The sequence below is a fragment of the Pelophylax lessonae genome (assembly GCF_965119305.1).
Source record: "Pelophylax lessonae genome assembly, chromosome: 2".
Taxonomy (NCBI): Eukaryota; Metazoa; Chordata; class Amphibia; order Anura; family Ranidae; genus Pelophylax; species Pelophylax lessonae.
In genome coordinates this window covers 164,184,597-164,207,169 of record NC_138769.1, presented here as the reverse complement: position 1 = coordinate 164,207,169, position 22,573 = coordinate 164,184,597, and the positions used below count along the sequence as shown (strand labels likewise).

The 22,573-nt window shown below is 43.0% G+C and overlaps 1 protein-coding gene across 2 annotated transcripts in view; it reads right to left on the bottom strand.

Annotated features, from left to right (window-relative positions):
- Positions 1-22,573, bottom strand: part of MTMR4 (myotubularin related protein 4) — a 139,007-nt gene that overhangs the window by 7,530 nt on the left and 108,904 nt on the right. For both annotated transcript variants that reach the window (XM_082245077.1, XM_082245076.1), the window contains 10 exons: positions 20,129-20,225; positions 12,027-12,140; positions 10,983-11,182; positions 10,705-10,833; positions 8,737-8,848; positions 6,198-6,393; positions 5,931-6,116; positions 5,107-5,277; positions 4,817-4,971; positions 925-1,990 (listed from right to left, as the gene is read on the bottom strand). In XM_082245077.1, the coding sequence (XP_082101203.1) occupies positions 925-1,990; positions 4,817-4,971; positions 5,107-5,277; positions 5,931-6,116; positions 6,198-6,393; positions 8,737-8,848; positions 10,705-10,833; positions 10,983-11,182; positions 12,027-12,140; positions 20,129-20,225 (2,426 nt within the window). The remainder of the gene's footprint in view (positions 1-924; positions 1,991-4,816; positions 4,972-5,106; positions 5,278-5,930; positions 6,117-6,197; positions 6,394-8,736; positions 8,849-10,704; positions 10,834-10,982; positions 11,183-12,026; positions 12,141-20,128; positions 20,226-22,573) is intronic.

Genomic DNA, 22,573 nt, shown 5'->3' with positions numbered 1-22,573 from the left:
CAAACAGCCTTTTTACACAATGCAGAGGGTTAACCCCTTAGGTACCACAGTGAGTCTAACAAGCATACTTTATTGCACATACAAACTATTTTACTGCTGTGAGTTTAGTAACACCAAGTCATTATTTTGATATTACCAGCAGCTGATTTACATGAGGAAATAAAAATGTATTTTGGGCAGCCACGGCAAATGTAACAGACTGATAAACCTGTGGATGAATAAAGTAAAGATACATATAGAGAGGGGAGTGTGGCTGGATAAATGGATGTTAAGGAAATCAATGATCTTAAAGGGGAGTAAACTCCCCTCTAATGTTTGTACCTATAGGTAAGGCTATAATAAAGCATAACCGTTTGGTACTGTAAATATCTCCTTATCTTGCACTGTTGAGGGGATATTTACTGTATACTGCGCCAAGGACATCCTCTGCGCATGCACTCTGAAGTAACGGCTGCCTGTGCCCTGCGCTGTGACCGGCGGCTCCCGTGCACATGCGCGGAAGTGACTTCACGTGGCTCTGGCCAGTCACACAGCTGGAGTCTGTGGATCTAGAAGGAAGCCGGGTGAAGGATGTGGCCTCCAGCGGAAACGATGAGGGCTTTATTTGCAGGTAATTGTCACATAATGTGCTAGTATGCGATGCATACTAACACATTAAGCCTTTACTTGCAGGTAAGAGGAAAGAAAAAAAAAAAGCTGAGTTTACTTCCTCTTTAACAGTCGGGGCAGGCAACTAAATTCATAGCTCATTTAGGATGCAAACAAAATTTTGTCTCCAACGGGTGCTTCGAACACAAAGAAAGGTGTACACCTATGTTTAACATGGAGGTTAATGATCTCTCCAATGACATCCAGTCACCTTTCAGCCATCAAAAGGTGACACGTGGAAATGCCAGTTTGCAAAAATTTAATTAAAATACTCACAAAGTCATCTTCATAGTCAGTTTCTGGTTCAGGCGGTGGAGCACAATACTGCCGAATTTCCAGCTGTAACTGCAGTTCCCACACCTGCCTTCGGAGCAGGTCAACCTCTTGTTTGTAGCTAGCTTCCATTTGTCGCAACCGCTGCTGTACTACATCATTCGGAATAGGCAAGCCATCATCATCTTGGTACATGAGAGGTGTGGGCGAAGGACAAGCCAAGGGAAAGAATCGTCCGGTATGAAATGGCCTAGGGTGACATGTCACAGACCCTCTACAGCTTCTTACCGAGGGGCCAGAACAGTGCAAAGAAGGACGGAAATGGTAGGAAACCTTTGCAGCATCTCTAGAACTGTATGAGCCAGCTGTATGTCTCCCATGTTTTCTATGGAGACTCCTTGTGGAATAGTCATATGACAAAGGATGATGAAGTACAGTCTCGCCGATGGGTACTGACTTCATCATTCCTTGTAAGCTGTCCCAATTAGATGCCAACAAAGAAATGTCACTTCTTGGAATTTGACAGATCACTTTTTTGTCAGTCCTACAGGTGTCCTTTGTTAGTTTCCCAGGCTTGCTATCATCTTTACATGAAGAGTTATTAGAAGACACGTCGCCCTCTGAGCTCTGACAGGGAAGAGGAGTCAAGTTGGGGCTTGTGTGTTGATCCCTATCGGTAATTGTATTTGTATTTTGTTCCAGTTTTTCAGTTTTATTTTCTAATTCCGGATTATCACTGTCACATTCTGAGTTAGTTGACTTGGTTTCTGTATCTGATGAAGTACCATATCCGTTCAGCTGAACATTCTCTGCGCTCTCTTTGAATTCTCCATTCTCCTCTTCATCCTGGTTGTCTTTATGGAGTTCATGATCTACCTCTTCCTTTCTTTCACCATCCTTCTGCTGCAGAACACCCAGACTTTCTGCTTCACCTTCTTCAGCATTATTGCAATGAGAGTCTAAGCTAGATTGATGTTTATTTAGGTTTGGGTCACTTGAAGTACGTGTTAGTATTCCTCCACTGTCACATACAGTTGCAAGATTCTCCATTGAACGAGTTTTCGGTAATCTAAAAAGGAGTACAAAAAAAATTCAGTACTAAAAAGGACCAATAAACATAAACTACAATACATTTTGTATAACGTAAAGCTCTTAACAAGTGCATTTTGAATGTAGTGATGGTTGGGTACACTAGAGGAATTATGGAGGAATTTATAGTTTCCATTTTTTTTTGTCTATACGGTGTTGGCACTTGGACTTTGTAGTATTTTGATTAGCCAGTTACTTTTACTATCCTATTTATTGGTGTTAATCACCTTACTTTATTTTATATATTCTGATACACTTAAAAGGGGCTGCTTCACATTTTTTGATTTTTTATTATTCATTTTTGTTCAATTTTTTTTCAATAAAGGTAAGTGCCTTTTTTAACTTCCTAGGACATTTTGTATAACCCTTTATATGACATTTTAGGACATTCATGGATGAATATGAAAATCTTTTGGGAGATCAGTAGAATAACGCCTCATGCACACTGAAGTTGATAAACTCACGTTTTTTTTGAGTTTGGCTGTTTTTTTTTTCTTTCTTTTTAATCCTTAAACTCCCATCTATGTTATCCTATATGTGTATTTTTATTGGTCCTATTGATATTCATGTTTCCTTAGATACTGAATTTTGGGTTTTCACTAGCTGTAAGCCATAATCATCAAAATTAAAAGAAAGAAATGCTTGAAAAATATCCCTCTAAGTGTAACATATCTATATAAAATATACACGTTTCAATTTTTAAATTGAATTACTGAAATAAAACTTTTTGATTTTCTAATTTTATGAGATGCACCTGTATATATCCTATATTGAGCATGAAAGGGTCATCTGTCAATGTGTGTCATAAGGGATTTTGAAGGAAATGGCAGTGCTAATCGATGCATATCAAAAATGTGCTGTAATGTATTACGTGGAAATCCAGCCCTAAAGGCCACTAACCCGAACACAAACTTGCGGATGTTTTGGTTCGAATAGTATCAACGTATGAGATTAACCAAGGTTTTTTTTTTTTTTTTAATAGATTTTCTTAAATGAGGAATGACACCTTGTTCTATACGATTAACTAAAAAAAAAAAAAAAAAAAAACACTACCAAAATAAAAAAAGGCAGCACTAAAACAATTTTATAAAAACTAAGCTGCATGCTGCCTTTTATATTTATACTTTTTGTGTTTATGGTTTGAGTTTTTTTTGGCTAAAAAATTCTGACTATGTTGTTTTTCAATGGAAAAAAAACAAACAAACTTGTGTTTATATACAGTGCCTTGAAAAAGTATTCATACCCCTTGCCATTTTCCACATTTTGTCATCTTACAACCAAAAAGGTAAATGTATTTTATTGGGATTTTATGTGATAGACCAACACAAAGTGCCACATAATTGTGAAGTGGTAGAAAAATGATAAATGGTTTTCAAATATTTTTTACAAATAAAATATGTGAAAAGTGTGGTGCACATTTGTATTCAGCCCTCCCGAGTCAATACTTTGTAGAACCACCTTTGGCTGCAATTACAGCTGACAGTCTTTTTGGGTAGGACTATACCAGCTTTGCACATCTAGAGAGGGAACTTGTTGCCCATTCTTTTTTGCAAAATAGCTCAAGCTCTGTCAGATTGGATACAGAGCGTCTGAACAGAATTTTTCAAGTCTTGCCACAGATTCTTGATTTGATTTTGGTCTGGACTTTGACTGGGCCATTCTAACACATGAATATGCTTTGATCTAAACCAGTCCATTGTAGCTCTGGCTGGATGTTTAGGGTCTTTGTTCATCTGGAAGGTGAACCTTCACCCAAGTCTTTCTAAGAAAACCTGTTACAGTCTGCAAAGGAAAAAAGAAGAAAAAGGGGGGACTAAAACAGCCAGCCCCTAGCTTGATATACTCACCCACCAGTCTGCTAACAAACCAAATAAACCTGTCTAACAATGTAGGTTAAAAACAGCTTATACATGCGTTTGCAAATGTGTGTTAACTAAATCCCTGTTTTTAACTTACATTATTAGACAGGTTTATTTGGTTTGTTAGCAGACTGGTGGGTGAGTATATCAAGCTAGGGGCCGGCTGTTTTCCACACAACTTTTTTAGTCCCCCCTTTTCTTCAGTTTTGTCATATACACAGGGATGGCGATGCAGAGCAATACCTGCTGGTATCTCATTTAAAGTCCCAAAACTGCCCATATTTTATACAGTCTGCAAAAGGATGCCCTGTATTTGGCTCCATCCATTTTCTCATTAACTCAGACAAGCTTCCTTGTCCCTCCTGAAGAAAAGCATCCCATCAACAGGATGCTGTCACCACCATGCTTTACGGTGGAAATGGTGTGATCAGGGTGATGTGCAGTATTTGTTTTCCGCCATACATAGTGTTTTGCTTTTATGCCAAAGTTTAAACCTTCGAGGGCTTCTCAGAACAGCTGTATTTATACTGAGAATAAATTACACACAGGGGGAACCCATTTACTAATTAGGTGACTTCTGAAGGCAACTGCTGCCCCTAGATTTTAGTTAGGGGTAAAAGGGGCTGAATATAAATGCACGCCCTACTTTTCAGATATTGCTTTATAAAAAAATGTGAAAACCATTTATCATTTTCCTTCCACTTCACAATTTTGTGCCACTTTGTATTGGTCTATCACATAAAATCTCAATAAAATACATTTACGTTTTTGGGTGTAACATGACAAAACATGGAAAATGTCAAGGGGGTATGAATACTTTTTCAAGGCACTGTGAATATATATATATATATTTATCTATATCTATCTATCTATCTCTTATCTATCTATAATTTTATGCATTGTTATATGCTTGTGTATCCTTTAACTGAAAATACAAGAAGTGTTACCTGTCCAGGGACCTGGAATTAAAGTCAGGGCCTTGAGAGGCTGGAGAAAGGTAAAGCTCCATGCCGTCATCAATAGGTGTACAGGGTGAAGATGCTGGTAGATACACTGCTGTCCAGAGCTGAAGAGCCCGAACGTGACAAACCGGATGTAGAACCTAAAGAACAATAAGGCTGAATACTTCTGTACATAAACCAACTGTCATATTATCAAAAAAAAAGCAGAGTTTATGTATGCACGGAGCGTCATGCAGAAGATGGAGATAATTTTTTCAGTAGTTTGTTCCACCTACCAGCTCTCCACCTGGCATGTAGAGCAAGTTGTGAAAGTTCTTGTTGCCTGTTCTCAGTAGGGACCACACTGAGCAGGTCCGCTTGAAGATGTTGCGCTGTTCTCGCTCACATGGGTTGTTGGAAAGGAACGTTCCATAGAGGCAGGAGTACGTGTGTTGTACTAACTTCACCTATATGCCAGAAAAAGATGCCATTATCAGCATATGCTTGTGATACTTTGGAAAAAAATCTCCAGTACTAATATCAGATTGTCGAATGAACAGTTTCTTGGGGAGTTAATAGTAATTTACAAAAGACAGGTCTCTAAACAGTCACAATCTTAAAGATACTGAACTCGCCCCCACCACTGCTAGAGATTGTTTTCATTCAAGTAATGGCACAGAAATCTGAATCTTGCAGGGCCCCTTCAGTTTTTACTATGGTACAAAGATTCCAAACACAGATAATGATAAATACAAATTTTAAAATAAAATACATGGGGGGGGGGGGGGGGGGGAGAGAAAGGAAACCACCACCAATAGGTGAGAAACACATCCATGTTCCAAATGCTATCTTAATCTCCATTTATAGTCCTGTACATGCTACAACTAGCACATATATAATGCTTCTATATTGGGGATATCTGGGTTCTTCACACTAATCAAAGTCATCATGGGATTCTTCACAGTAGAGTTAGGCTCTCACTGTCATTTCAAGGAATGATGCAAATGTGCCATCTACTCCACACAGGAAGAGTATATAAAACTGTACATTTTTGTTCTAATGATTTAAATATATACAACAAAGTGTTCATTTAATGGCTACATAAAAACAAGCGCTTTACCAAGAAGGCATGGTTGAATTCAAAGAGACAAGGAAACTGGTGAAGTAACTGATGCACACAGTCCAGCCACTGTAAAAAGACTGGACACTGTTCATTTTGATCCTCTGCATTCTCCTGATGACCACAGCGATCCCCAAACTTATGGCCATAGTCTAACCAGTCCGTCTCCACCAACACTTGGAATCCCTGGAAGTGAAAAAAAGCATGGTTAACAAAAAGGGATCGGTAAAATAGCCTGCTTCATATGGTGTAGGAATATATACATACTTCCAAGGTCCGGTAATATGGATCCAGCAGGATTTTCGCCAGGGATACAATCTGTGGTGTTCGATCCCAGCCATCTGAGCAGTGGACCAGCACAGGGCGTTCTTCCCGATCCACAGCATTGGCCACAACGGTTGCAGCTTTCAACATGACGGAGAGGTGCTGAAGCCACTTGGTGCTTTCCAGTGCTGACAGCCAGCTATAAAACACATAAAGCGTTTCACCACCTGACACCCAAGTGCCATCTTGAGAGAGAAAGATCATTATGGTGGTGTTAGTTGATGGAAATTAAAAAATGGACAGGCCAAGGATTATGAGATGAAAAATGTATATTATAATAATAATAATATTGTGCCAATACAGTGTACTTGTATCACATACACAGGGGACGCAGCCATATTTGGAGCTTCTCAAACTGACCAGTCACCTATAAACAGCATATTATTGGAAATCTACAGCCTTATAAAAGTATTTTAGATATGCATGTGTAGGTGACCAGTTAATATAAAAAATACCCTTAGCAGTGTGTTAAATATGGATCGGCAACCCTCGACTCTAGCATGCGTCAGAATTTATGGGGACACTTGAGGGAAGCTTAGGACAGCCTCCCACAGATCAACAAAGCGGGGAACATGGCATGGCTTTTTACCATGCTTCCCGTCGACCTCCATTCCCGCTCACTTCACTCTGTGCCTGCGTTGTACCAGCTTTAAAAGCTAGTGTTGATATGGCCCGGATCTAAGGGGGGTGTAGCGCCCCCCCCCCCCAGATTTTAGTTGTGCTCCTCACTCATGGATGATATGCCTGGCCTGGTGAGCTCCTCCCCTCGGAACCTCACACTGCACACAGCCTAGGCACAGAGTACTCAACAGATCTCGTTCTTTCACATAGAGGAGATGGTATTCTCTTACGAGCATAGGGGTTGTTTTACTAAAACTGGAGAGTGCAACATCTGGTGCAACTGTGCATGGTAGCCAATCAGCTTCTAACTTCAGCTTGTTCATTAAGCTTTGACCAAAAAAAACCTCCTGGAAGCCGATTGGTTTCTTTGCAGAGTTGCACCAGATTTTACACTCTCCAGTTTTTGTAAATCAATCCCACAGTCTCCATGTGTACAGTGTGTAGCTGGCTGCTACGTTGCAGTTCTGACCTGTGAAATCTCCAAATTGGAAAAGCAGTATAACTGCAGTAGGCAGCTACACACTGTGCAGATGGCAGATATGCCTGTAGGAGAATACAATATCAGCTTTAGTTGTGTGGGATGACGAGAACTGCTGAGTGCCCTGTCAACAGGGACCCCTCTCCTCTGCTAATCCCTGTACACTGCCTTACTGACACCATCCTCTTCCCTGCTATTGTCCATCATTCTGAACCCTATTCTATGCCCCCACCGACTCCTGTACACTCCCTTTCTGATTCACGTACACTGCTCTACAAATTGCAGGAATTGAGGGTGATCTGCGCTGCGGTGTGGCGGTGAAGCAATTGGGGGCGATCGGAGGTGTGAAGGTGCAGGAATTGGGGGCGATCGGAGGTGTGAAGGTGCAGGAATTGGGGATGATCTGAGGAGTGAAGATGCAGGAATTGGGGGCGATCGGAGGTGTGAAGATGCAGGAATTGGGGGTGATCTGAGTTGTGAAGATGCAGGAATTGGGAATGATCGGAGGTGTAAAGGTGCAAAGTTCAATATTACATTTCTTAAAGTCTTCTTAAGATTTACTTTATAGAAAAATCATTATTGAGAGTGTTAAACTGCCTTTTTCCTTGAAAACATTTTTCGGCACACTATGCTCAAAAAGTTGCCTAACCCTGATATAAGCAATATTAAAAAAGCTTTCTGTTTGAGTTTTACAGCTTCCTTCACATCATAGGGTCTATCTGCATAAAAACAAAATATTTATTTATTTTTTAATATTGAGGTTACATGATAGTAAATGTTATCATAAATGCTAATGTGTCCTACCGATTCATATGAAGTAAAAATTATAAAGACAGGTCCACGTTACATCAATTATGACATCAATAGTGGCCACGTAAAGTCAACTGGGACATCAGGAGTGGCGCATTTGTATTTCTGGCTGCTGGGCCATGTCAAATATGCAATTCTGTTGCTGGCAACAGTTCCCCAATGACAGGCTCCCTATAGAGAGCAGAGAACCATGCTCCTGTTTCCACAGCATTGCCAGGGAGGGAGATTCTACATTGTTTCCGTCAGTGAAGGAATAACGAGGTGGAAACTGGTAAGTTGGGCCCTTGCATGACATGGTCCTTGGGGGGGATGTGGACTCCATAGAAAGTGTTTTCTTTACAGAATAGGTTTAAGCGTTGTTGATTTTGATATGTGGCTAGTAAATTAAGAGTTTTGTAATAAAAGTAGTTACCGTATTTCACACTCATTACAATTCTAGACTGCAGAAAACCAATAATATATTCACTACAATCTAGGGTCAATGCCATAAAATAATATTTCAAAGATAAGAATCAAAGATAACCCAACTATACTCACTGTATACACAAAATAGACACATAGGGTCACACTTACTTTCCAGGATCGGGCACTTGGTTACACACAGCTCGCAGGTACTGGAAGCTGTTCCGGATAGAGTGAATATTGGCCATTCCCATAAATACTACTTCACAATTTGGATAGTACTCTGGAAAAGTAAAAAGCACAACACATTCCATTACCAACCCAGGAAAATGAGTTCCCTCTAAATTATTAGGAACTAGCACTGGCTGACAAAGCATTCTGGGACTTATTACTTCATTCCTTGCAGGGCTGAGCACCAAAGGAGGTTTTCTGTTCAACTAAAAAAGAGAAGGTGCACATAAAAAAAAGTGAATACAGTATGTGCCCAGATCATGCACACTAAAGTATTTGCATATTCTGAGCATGTAAAGCTAGGTTCTGTGCAGGTATGGTAATCCATGTAAAATTGCATAAATTACCACCCCCGTATGCAGCTGTACACAATGTGATGCTTAAAAGAAAATGTGCAAGATGCCATTAACTCTTAATGGTACCTCCACGCATTAAAAAATGCAGCTGGCTTCCCACACTTGATGCATGGCAAAAAAGCACCACGCAATTTCTGTCATGGCAGTTTTTTCTAAAAAAGGTGCAGGGAAATTTTGCCTGCAGGAAATGCAGGCACAGCAACCCATTCAAATAATGGACTGCCATGTCTGTGTATTCAAATAATGGACTGCCATGCCTGTGTATTCAAATAATGGACTGCCATGCCTGTGTAAATGCAGCATGTACTGGCACTGGTAAATAGAACTGGACTTAAAAATGCTTTAAACAAGACTGCTTATCTATCTATAGGGAAACTTCATTTTCAAAAGATAACAAACCCAACTATTGAAGTCTTACCATTTTTGTATACTGAACAGACCCTGGTAGGTTGCTAAGCTAGAATATAAACACCCAGCAGGTGATTCTAAGTTTTAAGGTTGACCATATTCTGATTGAATTTCATGCAGTTCCTAATTATTTAGCTGAAATTCGCTCAGTGTGTAGCTCTCGACAAAATTCTACATCACATCCTTCGACTTAAACTGCTGCCTGAACTGCAGTTATATCCAGCGAGATGTAGTCATGGTCTCAGTATCCTGACAGCCGCAACCACCAGCTGTCAGAATACAATAGTAGCAGTGGGAGATTCGTCCATCCATGCTGTACAGTGTTGGAGTAATCTGTTAGATTTTGTTTTTTTTGTTCAGCCAATTCCAATTCCTTAAAGTGGTTGTATAGTGTTTGAGTACCATTACTGGTATCTCCCCTGTTATAGCAAGATATACAGTACACTGTCTGTTAATTACAAATTGTTACAACCGCTTTAAAAAGGCAAAACAATGTGAAATAACGGCAGAATAGTTGAAATAAGTTAACATCAGGGATATGCGATTTGTCATGGTTTGCCCTCTAGGGAGATAGGATACTATGCTTGGCGATTAAGCAGCTGACACAAATGACCCATAACACTAAAGCTGAAATGTAGGCTCGAACAAAGTAAAGCTAAAAAAAACAATAAAAAAAAAAACAAAAACTTTTTTTAAAGAATAAATACTGTTTTTTCATAAGCCCAACCATGATTAGTTATGTTTAAAGTGAACCTGTCAACAAATCAAAGTATACAAATAGGCAAAATATAGCGACAGCTAAACCCATTTATGAAAACTCTTCCCCAGCATGCATTGGGAGCCCCTGAACCCAGGTTGCAAGCAGTAAAACACTGGCTCTGCTCTAGGATGGAACTTGGACATCTCCACCACATCCAATAATGCAATGCATCACTTGTAACAAAATAAATACACAAAACTATTAAATAGAGGTCCTGGATTTCTGACACTGGAAGAAGAATTTTTATAAAGGTAGTATGGTTTAGACAGGTACACTTTAAAGAAATACACAGGAAAAAAAGTGAAGATTTTTTTTTTTTATTAAAAATTCTTCGTTAACTTCAGCACAAAGTCAGCCTTGCAAACACATTTTAATGCCCTCTACCTTCACATTCACAGCCTCCACCTTTCGCTCTGTTTGCAACAGCAGCAGTGTAGGATCGTGCATCCAGGATGAGGAGTTTCTGCGGTGGTGTGCTACCCTCCATGCCAGGGCAGGCAGTCAGCGACGAATCTACAAACAATGGCATTAAATGCAATTAAATAGAACCGAGAGGTAAATGAATTAAGACGGTTTGTGAAAGTCTTGGTAATTACAATTTATAGCTGCAGTACACATGGCTTACCAATCATAAATAAATCACTGTAGAACATATAACGTACCAAAATCAGTATCTGCATTCTCCGTCCCCTCACCAGTGCCTTTGTTAGTTAAGCTGGCAGCAACTGTGCGTCCTCCAGGGTTAAGTGCGCAGGCTTTTGCAATGGAAGTTACTAGATGCTCATCATCGGCATTGCGCCATCCCCACCAGCTGATCTCCGGTTGGCTACAGCGAGCGATTACAGCACCTGTTCGCGTATGTCTGCAAAAAAGAGAAGTTGCTTACATTTTGCAGCCATATATAGAATGTAAGTTTTATAAAACAGCATGCCATCTACAATTGTCATTCTCAGCCTGCAGCTCTGGGGTCAAATCTTACCGGGGACTTCATCTGCATGGAGCTTGTACATGTTCCCTATTTGGTTCAACAATCCAAAAACGTATTGGTAAGGTAATCAGAAGCTTAACCAAAATTGCTCCTGTAGTTTTAGATGTTGAGCTCCTTTAGGAAACAAGGGCTGATGTACACTTGCTCCATAAGCTGTGGTGTAATCTGTTAGGACTATATACAGAATAGAAATACAAAACTGCAAACAAAGACCATTGATGTTTCCCCAACAGGAACTATTGGTTGGGTTCACACGGATAAGATGTGTCACATTGCATGTGACTTGCACAAGAATCGCACTGCATTCTTGTGCAAATCACATGCGATTCTGTACGGTGCGATTTAAGCCTATCATTTAGCATGACTTGAATCACATTGCATCTGTGCAAAAAAGGTGCAGGCACCTTTTTTTGCCGCACTTGAATTGGACCGCATGGGTGCTCATACCCATGCGATCCAATTCTAGCAAATTGCTATTGCTTTCTGGGGGTTAACTCGCATGAACAGTGCAATTGCGATGCAGTGCGATGAGAAAAAAACAGCAATTCCTGTGCGTTTCCCACATTGCATCAGTGTGAACAGAGCCTTAAGCTAAAACAACTTGTAAAATAGGACAGTTCTAGTTGTTCCTTCACAAATCAGCCCTGATAGAAATTGATTTAGCTAAATGTAGCACAAATTGCTCAAAAAATGGTGTCACATCATCATCTGCTATTACCTGTACACAACAACAGGAATTCGTTTCCAAGATCTGAATGAAGCCACATTCTCAAGCTCTTTATCAGTAATCCACACAGGAACAAGCAGTTTTTGAGGGTAACTTGGACAAAGTCTATGGTAGAAAGGAAGGAAAAAAAAAAAATAATGTTTTAATGTTGTAAAAACCATCTTTATACAACACAGACGACGTGACCGGCATGTACACAATTTAATATAAAGTAGGGGAAGGGAGAAAAATAAGATTTTTGACTTATTGTAAAATCCATTTCTCGGATGTTCATTGACGGACACAGCTCCAGATATTCCCAACCATTGGGTTATATTGCCCCCTACAGGAGTAGGACACTAGGCAGAAAAAAAGTATGGCTATGCCTACGGGCAGTCCCAGGAGATATACTCCCTCTTTCTGCTATTAGGTGCTCAGTTTTGTTACAAGCAGTGTCAGAAGAATTACAACTCCACAGAGGGGTGGGTGCGGTGTCCGTCAATGAACATCAGAGAAATGGATCTTACGGTAAATCAAAAAACCCATTTTCTCTATCGTTGATTGACAGACATAGCTCCAGATATTCTCAACCATCGGGACGTCCCAAAGCAGTTTGAAACATGAGGGGTGGGAACAGCAAAAAAATTACCAAGACTAAAACAGTAGCCAACCAGACAACAGGAGTTCAAGCAAAGCAACTGGAGCCCACCTGAAAAAAAAAAAAAAAAAAAAAAAAAAAACACACACCCTCAGAGGATCAGGTCCTCTCAACGGCAGCCTTGTACTGCAAAACCTTGCGGCCAAAAGAAGCATCCGCAGATGCCAACACATCCACTTTATAAAACTTTGTGAACGTGTGCAACAACGACCAGGTGGCCGCCTTGCAAACCTGCGTCACTGACACCTGATGACGGAAGGCCCAGGAGGCACTAAGCGCCCTAATAGAGTGTGCCTCAACAGGGAAAGGAGGAACCTGACCCAATATGGAATAGGCCTGAATCACTGTCTGAGCCATCTGGAAATGATCGCAGAGGAACCCTTTGCGAGGCCCATCCCCGAGCACAAATAGTGAGTCTAACTTCTTGAAAGACTCCGTAGCTGCCAGGTACACCCTTATTGCCCGGAGCACAGCCAAGGCATGCAAGACAATTTCCTTCGGATGTTTGGGCCTCGGACACAGGGAAGGCAACACAATGTCTTCATTCAAATGAAAATCAGAGACAACCTTTGGAATGAAAGATGGACAGGGGTGAAGAACCACCTTATCTCCGAATCACCAGGTAAAGTGAACGACAAGATACCGCCAACAGTTCCGACACTGCGCGCAGAGGTGAGAACCACCAAAAAGGCCACCTTCTGGGACAGCGCAAGCGGGGAAAGCTCCTAAAGATTCTCAAAGGGAGGCTACGCACCAGGGAGTGTGTGGCCAAAGGTCGTTGAAAGAAGACCGCCAAAGCCGACACCTGGCCCTTGATGGTACTCGAGGCCAATTTCTGTTCAACCCCCCGTTGAAGGAAGGTCAAGATTCAAGCAACTGAGAAGAAGCAAAGATGAACCCCAAGAGACTCACACCACGCAATGCACGTCTTTCACGTACAATGGTAGATCTTCCTAGCAGTAGATTTCCTAGCTTTTAACAGTGTAGGATTCATCGACTCAGATAATCCTCTATCCTTCAGCACCTAGCGTTAAACAGCCAAGCCAGCGACTGTAAAGCAGAATGGAAGATCGGTCGGGACAGCAGATCCTCCCTGAGAGGAACCTTCCAAGGGACGTCAGTGATCGGCATTCCAAGCCCAGTGAGGCCAGTCCGGAGCCACTAAGATGACCGAAATCTCTTCTGCCTCAATCCTGTGTAGAAGTTTTGGCAGAAGCTTGAGAGGAGGGAAGGCGTAAATCGGACAATACTGACCCCACCGGGCAACCAGTGCGTCTGTGGCGTCCGCCAGAGGATCCCATGACCGAGCCATAAACCTCTGCACCTTTCTGTTGAGCCGAGATGCCAACAGATCCACCTCGGGGATGCCCCACCGAAGAGGCTCTGAGGAAGAGGCACGGCCTCGAAACGCGTCAGCCCTCTGCTTTCATGAGATATCGGACTCCTGTAATGAGGCTGCTTTATGGAATTGATGTGCTTGATTTTCACGCATGTTTGTGAGTAGCTGATTTTTATCTTTTTATTACTAATAAACTCGCTGAGGATAATGCGCTAGGCTGGTGCGCCCTTTCTTTGTTTTGTATCTACAGTGTCTGGTCGACCGCCCCGGTCGTAAGGGGCAGCAAAGCCTAGCCTTAATGGATGCCAAGTATGAGTACGAGTACGAGTTCCGGGATTGAGGCAGCCTGAGGACCAGGTTCTGAGCGCAGGAGTGGGGTGCTGAACAGCACTTATCTCTTATTTTGGAACAACTGATGAACCACCCCAGGATGAAGGGACCACTCTCCTTGGGTCAACGCCTGCCAACCGAGGTAATCCCCCTGTCAGATTTACCCCCCAAAATATGTACAGCAGAGAGGGCTGGAACGAACCGTTCTGCCCACCTTAGAATGCCAGTTACCTCCAGAGTCGCTAGGACACTTTTTGTGCCCCCATGGGGATTGACATAAGCCATAGCCATGGCATTGTTCGATTAAATGCACACTGGACATCCCTGAAGACAATCCGTCCAATGGTCCAGGCACAGTCTGAGCTCGGAGTCCCAAGCGTCCAGATCCCCTGAGCAGAATGCTTGCCGAGGATACCTCCCCAGCCGGACAGGCTGGCATCCGTGATGACCACTGTTTAATACAAGGGGAGGAAGTATTTGCCCAGCCGAAGCACCGGAGAATGAAGCCACCATATCAAGGACTCCTTCGTTCCACGGCTTAGCTGGATCTGATTATCTAGAGACCGCATAGTCTTGTTCCATTTGGCCAGAATCTCCCTTTGCAGGGACACCGTATGGAACTGTGCAAATGGAACCGCGTCAAAGGTAGACACCATCAGGCCCAGCACCCGCATGCAAGTCCAGAGGGATAACCATCTGCTGGACAGCAGGAGATGAATTGCAGCCTGTGATTTCTGGAGTTTGTCCAGATGAAGGAGCACTCTGGCTAAGGTCGAGTCCAGAGTCAGAACCAGATAGTCCAGCTTTGTGGACGGAACCAGAGCAGACTTCTGAAAATTAGGAATACAGCCGAACTCCCGCAGAGTTTGTATTGTGATCTCCAGGTTTTCCATCAGAGCAGTAGGAGACTCTGCTCGCAGAAGGAGATCGTCCAAGTAGCCCAGCACCGCGATCCCCCATTGGTGTAACAAAGCTAGCACCAGGGCAAACACTTTTGTGAAGACCCGAGGAGCAGAGGCGAGACCAAAGGGTAATGCCACAAACTGATAATGCTCCTCTCCCACAGAAAAGCGGAGAAAGTGCCGGTGACTGACACGTACTGGAATGTGAAGGTAGGCATCCTTGATGTTAATAGAAGGAAATACCTCCACCCCCCCCCCCGACGCAGGGATGCCGCCACCGTGCAAATGGACTCCATTCTGAACTTCTCCACCCGCACAAGTTCAGCGCCTTGGGGTCCAGCATTGGACACACTTTGCCTTCCTTCCTGGGAACTGTAAACAGGTTTGGGTAGAAACCCTGAAACCGTTCAGAAGGTGGAACTGGGACAATTACCCCTTGAAGCAACAGGTCTTGCACCGCCTGCCCCAAACAGACCCTGTAAGCGATCCTGGGACAGGTACAAGTTGGAAGGAAAGAACGTTGCCAGAGGACAAAAAGTGAAACTCGATCTTGTAGCTGGATCAAATGATTTTGTGGACCCACTTGTCTTGTACCAGGGAAGATCACGGGTCCAGAAACCAGCAAAGATGTCCCCCCCATTCCCGATATAGGTGAGGGTGCACCTTCATGCTGCAGGAGCCTTGTCCATTGGTCTGGAGAAGCCTGCTCTCGGCTTGCCATAACAGGATCCAGAGGAGGCTCTTAAAGGCTTTGAGTGCTTGTCAGTCGACCCTGAGGGATGAAAAAACTTCTTATGAGCCCAGAAAGAAGGCCCACATCTATGACGAACTTCCTTGCCCTTAGTAGCCTGCGGAAGAAAGGCTCTCTCCCCCCCCCCCCCCGCAAAACCTTTTATGATGTCATCCAGGGTAGCTTCAAACAGGCGATCTCGAAAGGCCTTTTTAGAAGTCTGGCCTGCAGACCAGCATTTGAGCCAAAAGACACGCCGAAGGACCACTGCCAAAACAGAAAGCTTCGCCACTAGGGGAGCCGCATCCAAAGAGGCATCACAGATAAACTGCAGCCCTCGGACCAGCTGGTTCGCCAGCTCAGCAAAGGCAGGGGGGAGCTGTTCCCCCTCCAGGTCATGGCATAAAAGCTTAGCGCACTCGGCCAGAGTTTGCGACACCAGGACAATGGTGACTACCGACCTCAGTTCCGAACCAGCCAGAGTGTACATATTGCGGGCCACAGCCTTCCTGTCAGCCAGGGAATCTTCAACTGTAATCATGGTTGCCTTGTTAAATCCGGAAACCGGAGGGTCCACCACCGGTGGAACAGTCCACTTCTTAGTAAGGGACTCCTCATAGGGGGGGTATCGCCTAGCAACTTGCTTAAGGACCCCAAGGAAACGCTTTGGTCAGCCCCACTCTTCAGCGACAATTCTGTCAAAAAGGGCGGGAAAATGGAAACACCTTTGCCGCTCTGGATGGCTTGGAAATGCCAAAGGGAACCTGCGCCTCCGACGCAGCTGCGTCCTCCATCTTCAAGGTCTCACGCACAGATACAATCAGTGCTTTCACCAGCACCGTTTCGTGTACGGCTGCAGACGTGTAGGAATCATCCTCACTTTGAGAGGATTCCAGGGGCGTAGTTGCAGACCCAGCAGGGTGACCCATGTCCGTGGCGGTCAAATCAGATTCAGGATCTAATGAGACAGACGAGGCAGGGGAAAGCAACCTCCACCCTGGACACCAAGAACTACAGGACCGCCATTACTGCATCAATGGATGTTTGGGACCCGGAGGGCCCTGCAGCCTCAGAGAGGGGATTAGGTGGGGAGATGTGCTCCAAAGACTCCATTAATCTCCAGGGGAAAACCACAAAACAGGTGTAAAACACTGCAAGGGACACCCCCACCATGCTGGCAGCACCACCCAGTCGCTAAGCACAGAGCACCAAGCGATCCTCAGCAGAGAGGGAGAGAACCCCACCAGACTCACCACTCAGCAGAGCCAGGCACCTGCATCCACCAGCATAATCTGCAAGCACAGAGATCAAGAAGTAAAAGGGATCCAGGAGTCAGCACCAAAAGGAGGGGCCCCCACCCCCGAAATCCCTGCCCACAATGCTCCACTCTCATGGCCGCCGCTATTGTCAATGGCAAACCACTGCAAAATTGCTGCCTGACTACACAAGCATGGCCGCCATGCATAGAAACACACAGGCTACAACAAAATAGAGGCACTCGCCCAACATCACGAGGCTTCCAGGGACCCAGGAAGGGGTAGGATGGGGAACAGATGAAAGGGGGGTGCCTGACAGGAAGGAGGGGAACCCAGGGGTCCGATCATCCCAAGGAAGGGCCCACATCCACCCCAAAAACCCTCCAGGCCGAGAGGGGGGGGGGGGGCAGCTCCTTATCATACCAGGAACCAGGCGGGGCACCGCTCCAGACAGAACCCCTCTCCATTGAAATGGGGGGCTGTTGGCCAGGAGGAACACTGCGACTCGAGCCGAGACCCGGTTGTATGCGACCTCGCGAGGCGTTGAACTCGCAGGCCTGCCCCCATCCAGTGGGGCTATGTCGCGGCCAACCTAGTGCAGAGCTGAGGTCTGCGTGCACTCGCTGGCCAGACTGGGATGACCACTGACCTAGATTATCCAGCCAGTCGCCCAGTCTGGCAATTGATTATAGATCTAACAGGAAAAAATCCAGGAGAAATTAATTTCTAACTAAAAGGAAAACATTTGCCAGGACCATAGATCTCAAGCAAGGAACTAGGTCCTTTTTCCTGACTAGGCGGCAGAAAAAAATAAAAAAAAATTAGTACCTATAGCAGAGAGAGGGAGTATATCCCCCGAGACTGCCCATAGGCAAAGCCAGACTTTTGTTCTGCCTAGTGTCCTACTCCTGTAGGGGGCAGTATAACGCAATGGTGGAGAATATCTGGAGCTATGTCCCTAAATGAACAAAAGAGAAAAGGCTGCAGTATTTCAGTGTTCTATGAAAGACTTTTTTTATAAGCATGTGTTGACTGATGACAGACAGACCTCAGGTAGCCATTAGGCATAACAAGGATACCAGCAATATACCTAACTTTATATAACTTTGTATGCAGACAGCACTGTGATTGTCTGCAGACAATACAAGCATGAATTTCACTACCTTAAAAAGTCTTCCTTTTGTCTTGAATTCTCCCTGAAACATAGAAGTGTACTTCCTGGTATGTGAGGGTGCCTAGGCACTCTTGATCTGACAGCCTCATGGTATACCTGCAGTGTAAGATCTAAAGCACTGATGCCTGACTGCTAGTCTCAGTTTTAACCACTTCAATACTGGGCCAATTCTGGCACTCCGCTCCTACATGCAAAAATCATTTTTTTACTAGAAAATTACTCAGAAACCCCAAACATTTATTTTTTTAGTAGAAACCCTAGGGAATAAAATGGCGGTCATTGCAACTTTTTATGTCATACGGTATTTGTGCAGCAATTTTTCAAACAGTTTTTTTTTGGGGGAAAAATACGTTTTTGTTTTTTTTTTTAATTGGGGCGACCCGGAGCGACCTGCATTGACTTCAATGTTATGAAGTCCGTGCCGGCCGCTCCGAGGTCGCCCCGGCAAGTCGGATCGCTCTAATGTGAACCGGCTCTAAATGTATCCCAATTTGTTTGTATAATGTGTACAATGATGTTATGCTGAGTAGATAGATACCCAACATGTCATGCTTTAAAATTGCACACTTTCATGGAATGGTGCCAAACTTCGGTATTTAAAAATCTTCATAGGCAGCGATTAGCCAGGTTACCAGGTTACCAGTTTTGAGTTACAGAGAAGGTCTTGGGCTAGAATTGTTGCTCTCGCTCTAACAATCTCAGCGATACCTCATGTGTACGTATGCGTTCGCTTCGGTGCTTCATTCAAGCACGCTAGGACGAGGGCACTTTAAATTTTTATTATTATTTCTTTTATTTTTACACTTTCCCTTTAATTTTTTTTTAGCACTTTTATTCCTATTACAAGGAATGTAAGCAGTGAGCCATTGGCTCCCACTGCTGTCAATTTACAGCCAGCGAGCCAATAAGGAGAGAGCAGGGGGTGGGGTCGAGCCACAGCCCTGTGTGTCTTATGGACACATAGAGCAGGGCTCAGGAGCGAGCACACACCAGTGCCCCCGTAGCAAGCGGCTAGCTATTGGGGGCACTGGTCAAGGGGGAGGGGCCAGGAACGTCGGCGGGAGACTCGAGAAGAAGAGGGTTGGGGCTGCGCTGTGCAAAACCCTTATACACAGCAGGTGAGTATAACAGGTTTTTTTTTTTTTTTTTTAAATGTTAAACCTTTAATATCACCTTAGGAACCATACAGAAGTTTCAAGGGACATTTATAGGTGCAATTTATCTTCGGAAGTATGGGAGCTGTCACTGATGACCTTGTTTTTTGAAAAAAGCTAGTGGCCTGGCTGTTATGCTGCATCAGTGTTTAAATTGCATTCTGAGTCACTGACCCAGAACAAGCATGCAGATCAGGAGGTCTGACCTTCCCAATCCTCATTTCTTTCCCTCTGTGACACAGTAATGCAGAATGAGAACCTGTGCAAACGACTTATATTGACTTAAGCAGATTTCCCAATCTCTAAATACACACCTGAGGCTACAAAATGTCATTGTCTATTGACATTGGAGAAGAAAAGGAATGTTAACAGAGCACAAACTACGAACTACAAAAAATGCACTGAAACCCCTAGTAATGTATTGGTACAACCCCTAAAAAAAAAAAAAATGAAACACTAGCAGGGCGTACTATATAAATAATTCCAAATAGAATGTCAAAACTGGTTCAAACAATTATTTCTACCAAAAAAGGATAATCTGCTCTGAATTCTGTGAAACGGAAAGCCTCACTTGTAGTTGTTGTTGATTTCAGACACTCGCCAGGCATTCTGCATATCAAAGCCCATCCGTAGCAACTCCATCTGGAAGCGATCCTTCACATGATCACCTAAAATAAACCCATTCATAGTTACATATTATTCATGGCTGTCTGAAGCAAAGTTATGTAGCACATTATCTGCCGCAGTTAATGTATAATCTATCACAGGATTTATAGATAGAGGTATATACTGTATATACTTCAATTTTCTTATTCAACATAATGCACTCCTTCTATGAGTTACCCATGCCACTTAATGAAAATTGTATCTGTATACCATGCGATGACACCGGAGTAACCATCTTCTACATGTTTTTCTCTGATTACTTTAGACTCCAAAGTAAACAGTTAGGAAACACCCACAAAGTCAGAACACAAAAAAATTGCCTTAGGTTCAATCAAAGCTTTAGGGCTTGTTAACACCAGTATCCACAATATACTGCAACTATTGGTGTGTGCTGCAAAAGAAGGGGTGCAGGTGTGTTATAATCACAAATCACATGCTTTACTATTGTTTTTTTCCCCCCAACTTTATTGCAATGTCATATCATAAAACGACATGTCATTTATCTTTATGCATCACGGTGCATTGCTTCACAACATGCTGCACTAAAAAATAAAAATAAAATAAAGCGTGTCCTAATTTTTTTTTAGTGCACACAACTGTAGCAGCGCTAAACATATAGGGCTCAAGCCAAATTCCCTTGTTTATGCATTGGGACTGCAAGGCTGCCCAACACATATAGAAAGAATTGGCCCTTAAAGTATTACTAAACCCACAACAATAAATTCAGTCTGTACATGCAGTATAGCATGCTTGTTATACTCACTGTGGAACCAAAGGGGTTATTCTGCGCACTGTGCAGGTGATCAGCACAGGGCCAATCAGCACTGTCCAGACAGAGGGCCAGGAGTCATGCAGTCTCATAGACAGTCATAGAAGAATGAAAACTCCTCCTACAAGCTTTAATCAGACACTGATAGAAGTCATGACTGCTATATACTGCTGATGAGAAAAGGTATTTATCAGTTTAGATTTACTAAAATAATTTAATTTCCATGTTCTGTATACAGTGCTGTGGGAGACCAGATATAGTGAATGCAGAGTCCTGGGTTTAGTAACACTTTAAAATAGCACTAAAGAATAAAGTTGTATTGTTCTTATTTTGAATAGAGCAATGGAGGATTTGGAACGACTGTCCATATTTTTTTTGTCATCTGTGCACTATTGGGGAGATTTCCCCTTCACTTCCTGTCCCAAAACCACAACAGAAAGGAAGAGGAAACCCCTCCAAAGTGAAGGAAATCCTTCCCCCGTCACCAGAACTAGTGTCTCCATTGAAAGATTTGTCTCTTTTCATAATTCAAAGTTTGAGGTTTTCTTTCACTAACACTGATAACAGTCACCAGGACAAATAAGGGGGGGGGGGGTAAATCTGCTTAACATGGACACCTAATGTGTTCTAATCCATCTCCACTCTAAAAAAACAAAAATATAGATTTGACTGCAATTGCACTTTTACACAAGGATAAGGACCTAAATTTTAGCCACGTGACTGTACTTTTCAAATCTCACTGCACTCAGCTGAAAGTAAGAGTTTTGAGAAGAAGGAACATTAGGCTGGTGTGTTAGCTTTGTGAACCGAGCCTTTTGTCCATCAATATCAGTGCATTTGTAACAGCCTGTGCCCAACAATGATTATTTGCATATATTGAACACAGAAATAAGAATATTTAGATTTAAAGATTATGTAGAACATAGTATATGAGTAGTATAACTACTTTCAAACAGCATAATTAGTTAAAAAAAAAAAAAAAAAAACACAATATTGCTCAATGCAACAGTTAGTGCCGGTTCACACTGAAGCGGGACGACTTCGGGGGCGACCTGTGAAGTCGCGTGCAGCACGACTTGCATGGACTTCATAAAATGAATGTCTATGCAAGTCGCTCCGATGTCACCCCGAAGTAGTACAGGACCCTTTTTCTAAGTCAGAGCGACTTGTGTCGCTCCTATTAGAACGGGTACTGTAGCACTGCATGGACAGCGACTTGTCAGGCTGACCAGTCGCCTGACAAGTCGCGGTAGTGTCAATGGAGACTTAACATCTTGCATCCGTATAAAAAAAAAAAAAAAAACCCAACCAATGCCTATGTGTTTAACCACTTGCCTTCTGTGCACTTAAACACCCTTCCCATCCAGGCCAATTTTCAGCTTTCAGCGCTCTCACACTTTGACTGACAATTGCGCGGTCATGCTACACTGTACCCATATGAAATTTTTATCATTTTTTTCACACAAATAGAGCTTTCTTTTGGTGGTATGTAATCACCTCTGCGATTTTTATTTTTTACAAAAAAAAAAGAATAAAGACAGAAAATTTTGAAAAAAAAAAAAAAAAAAGGTTTTCTTGAAG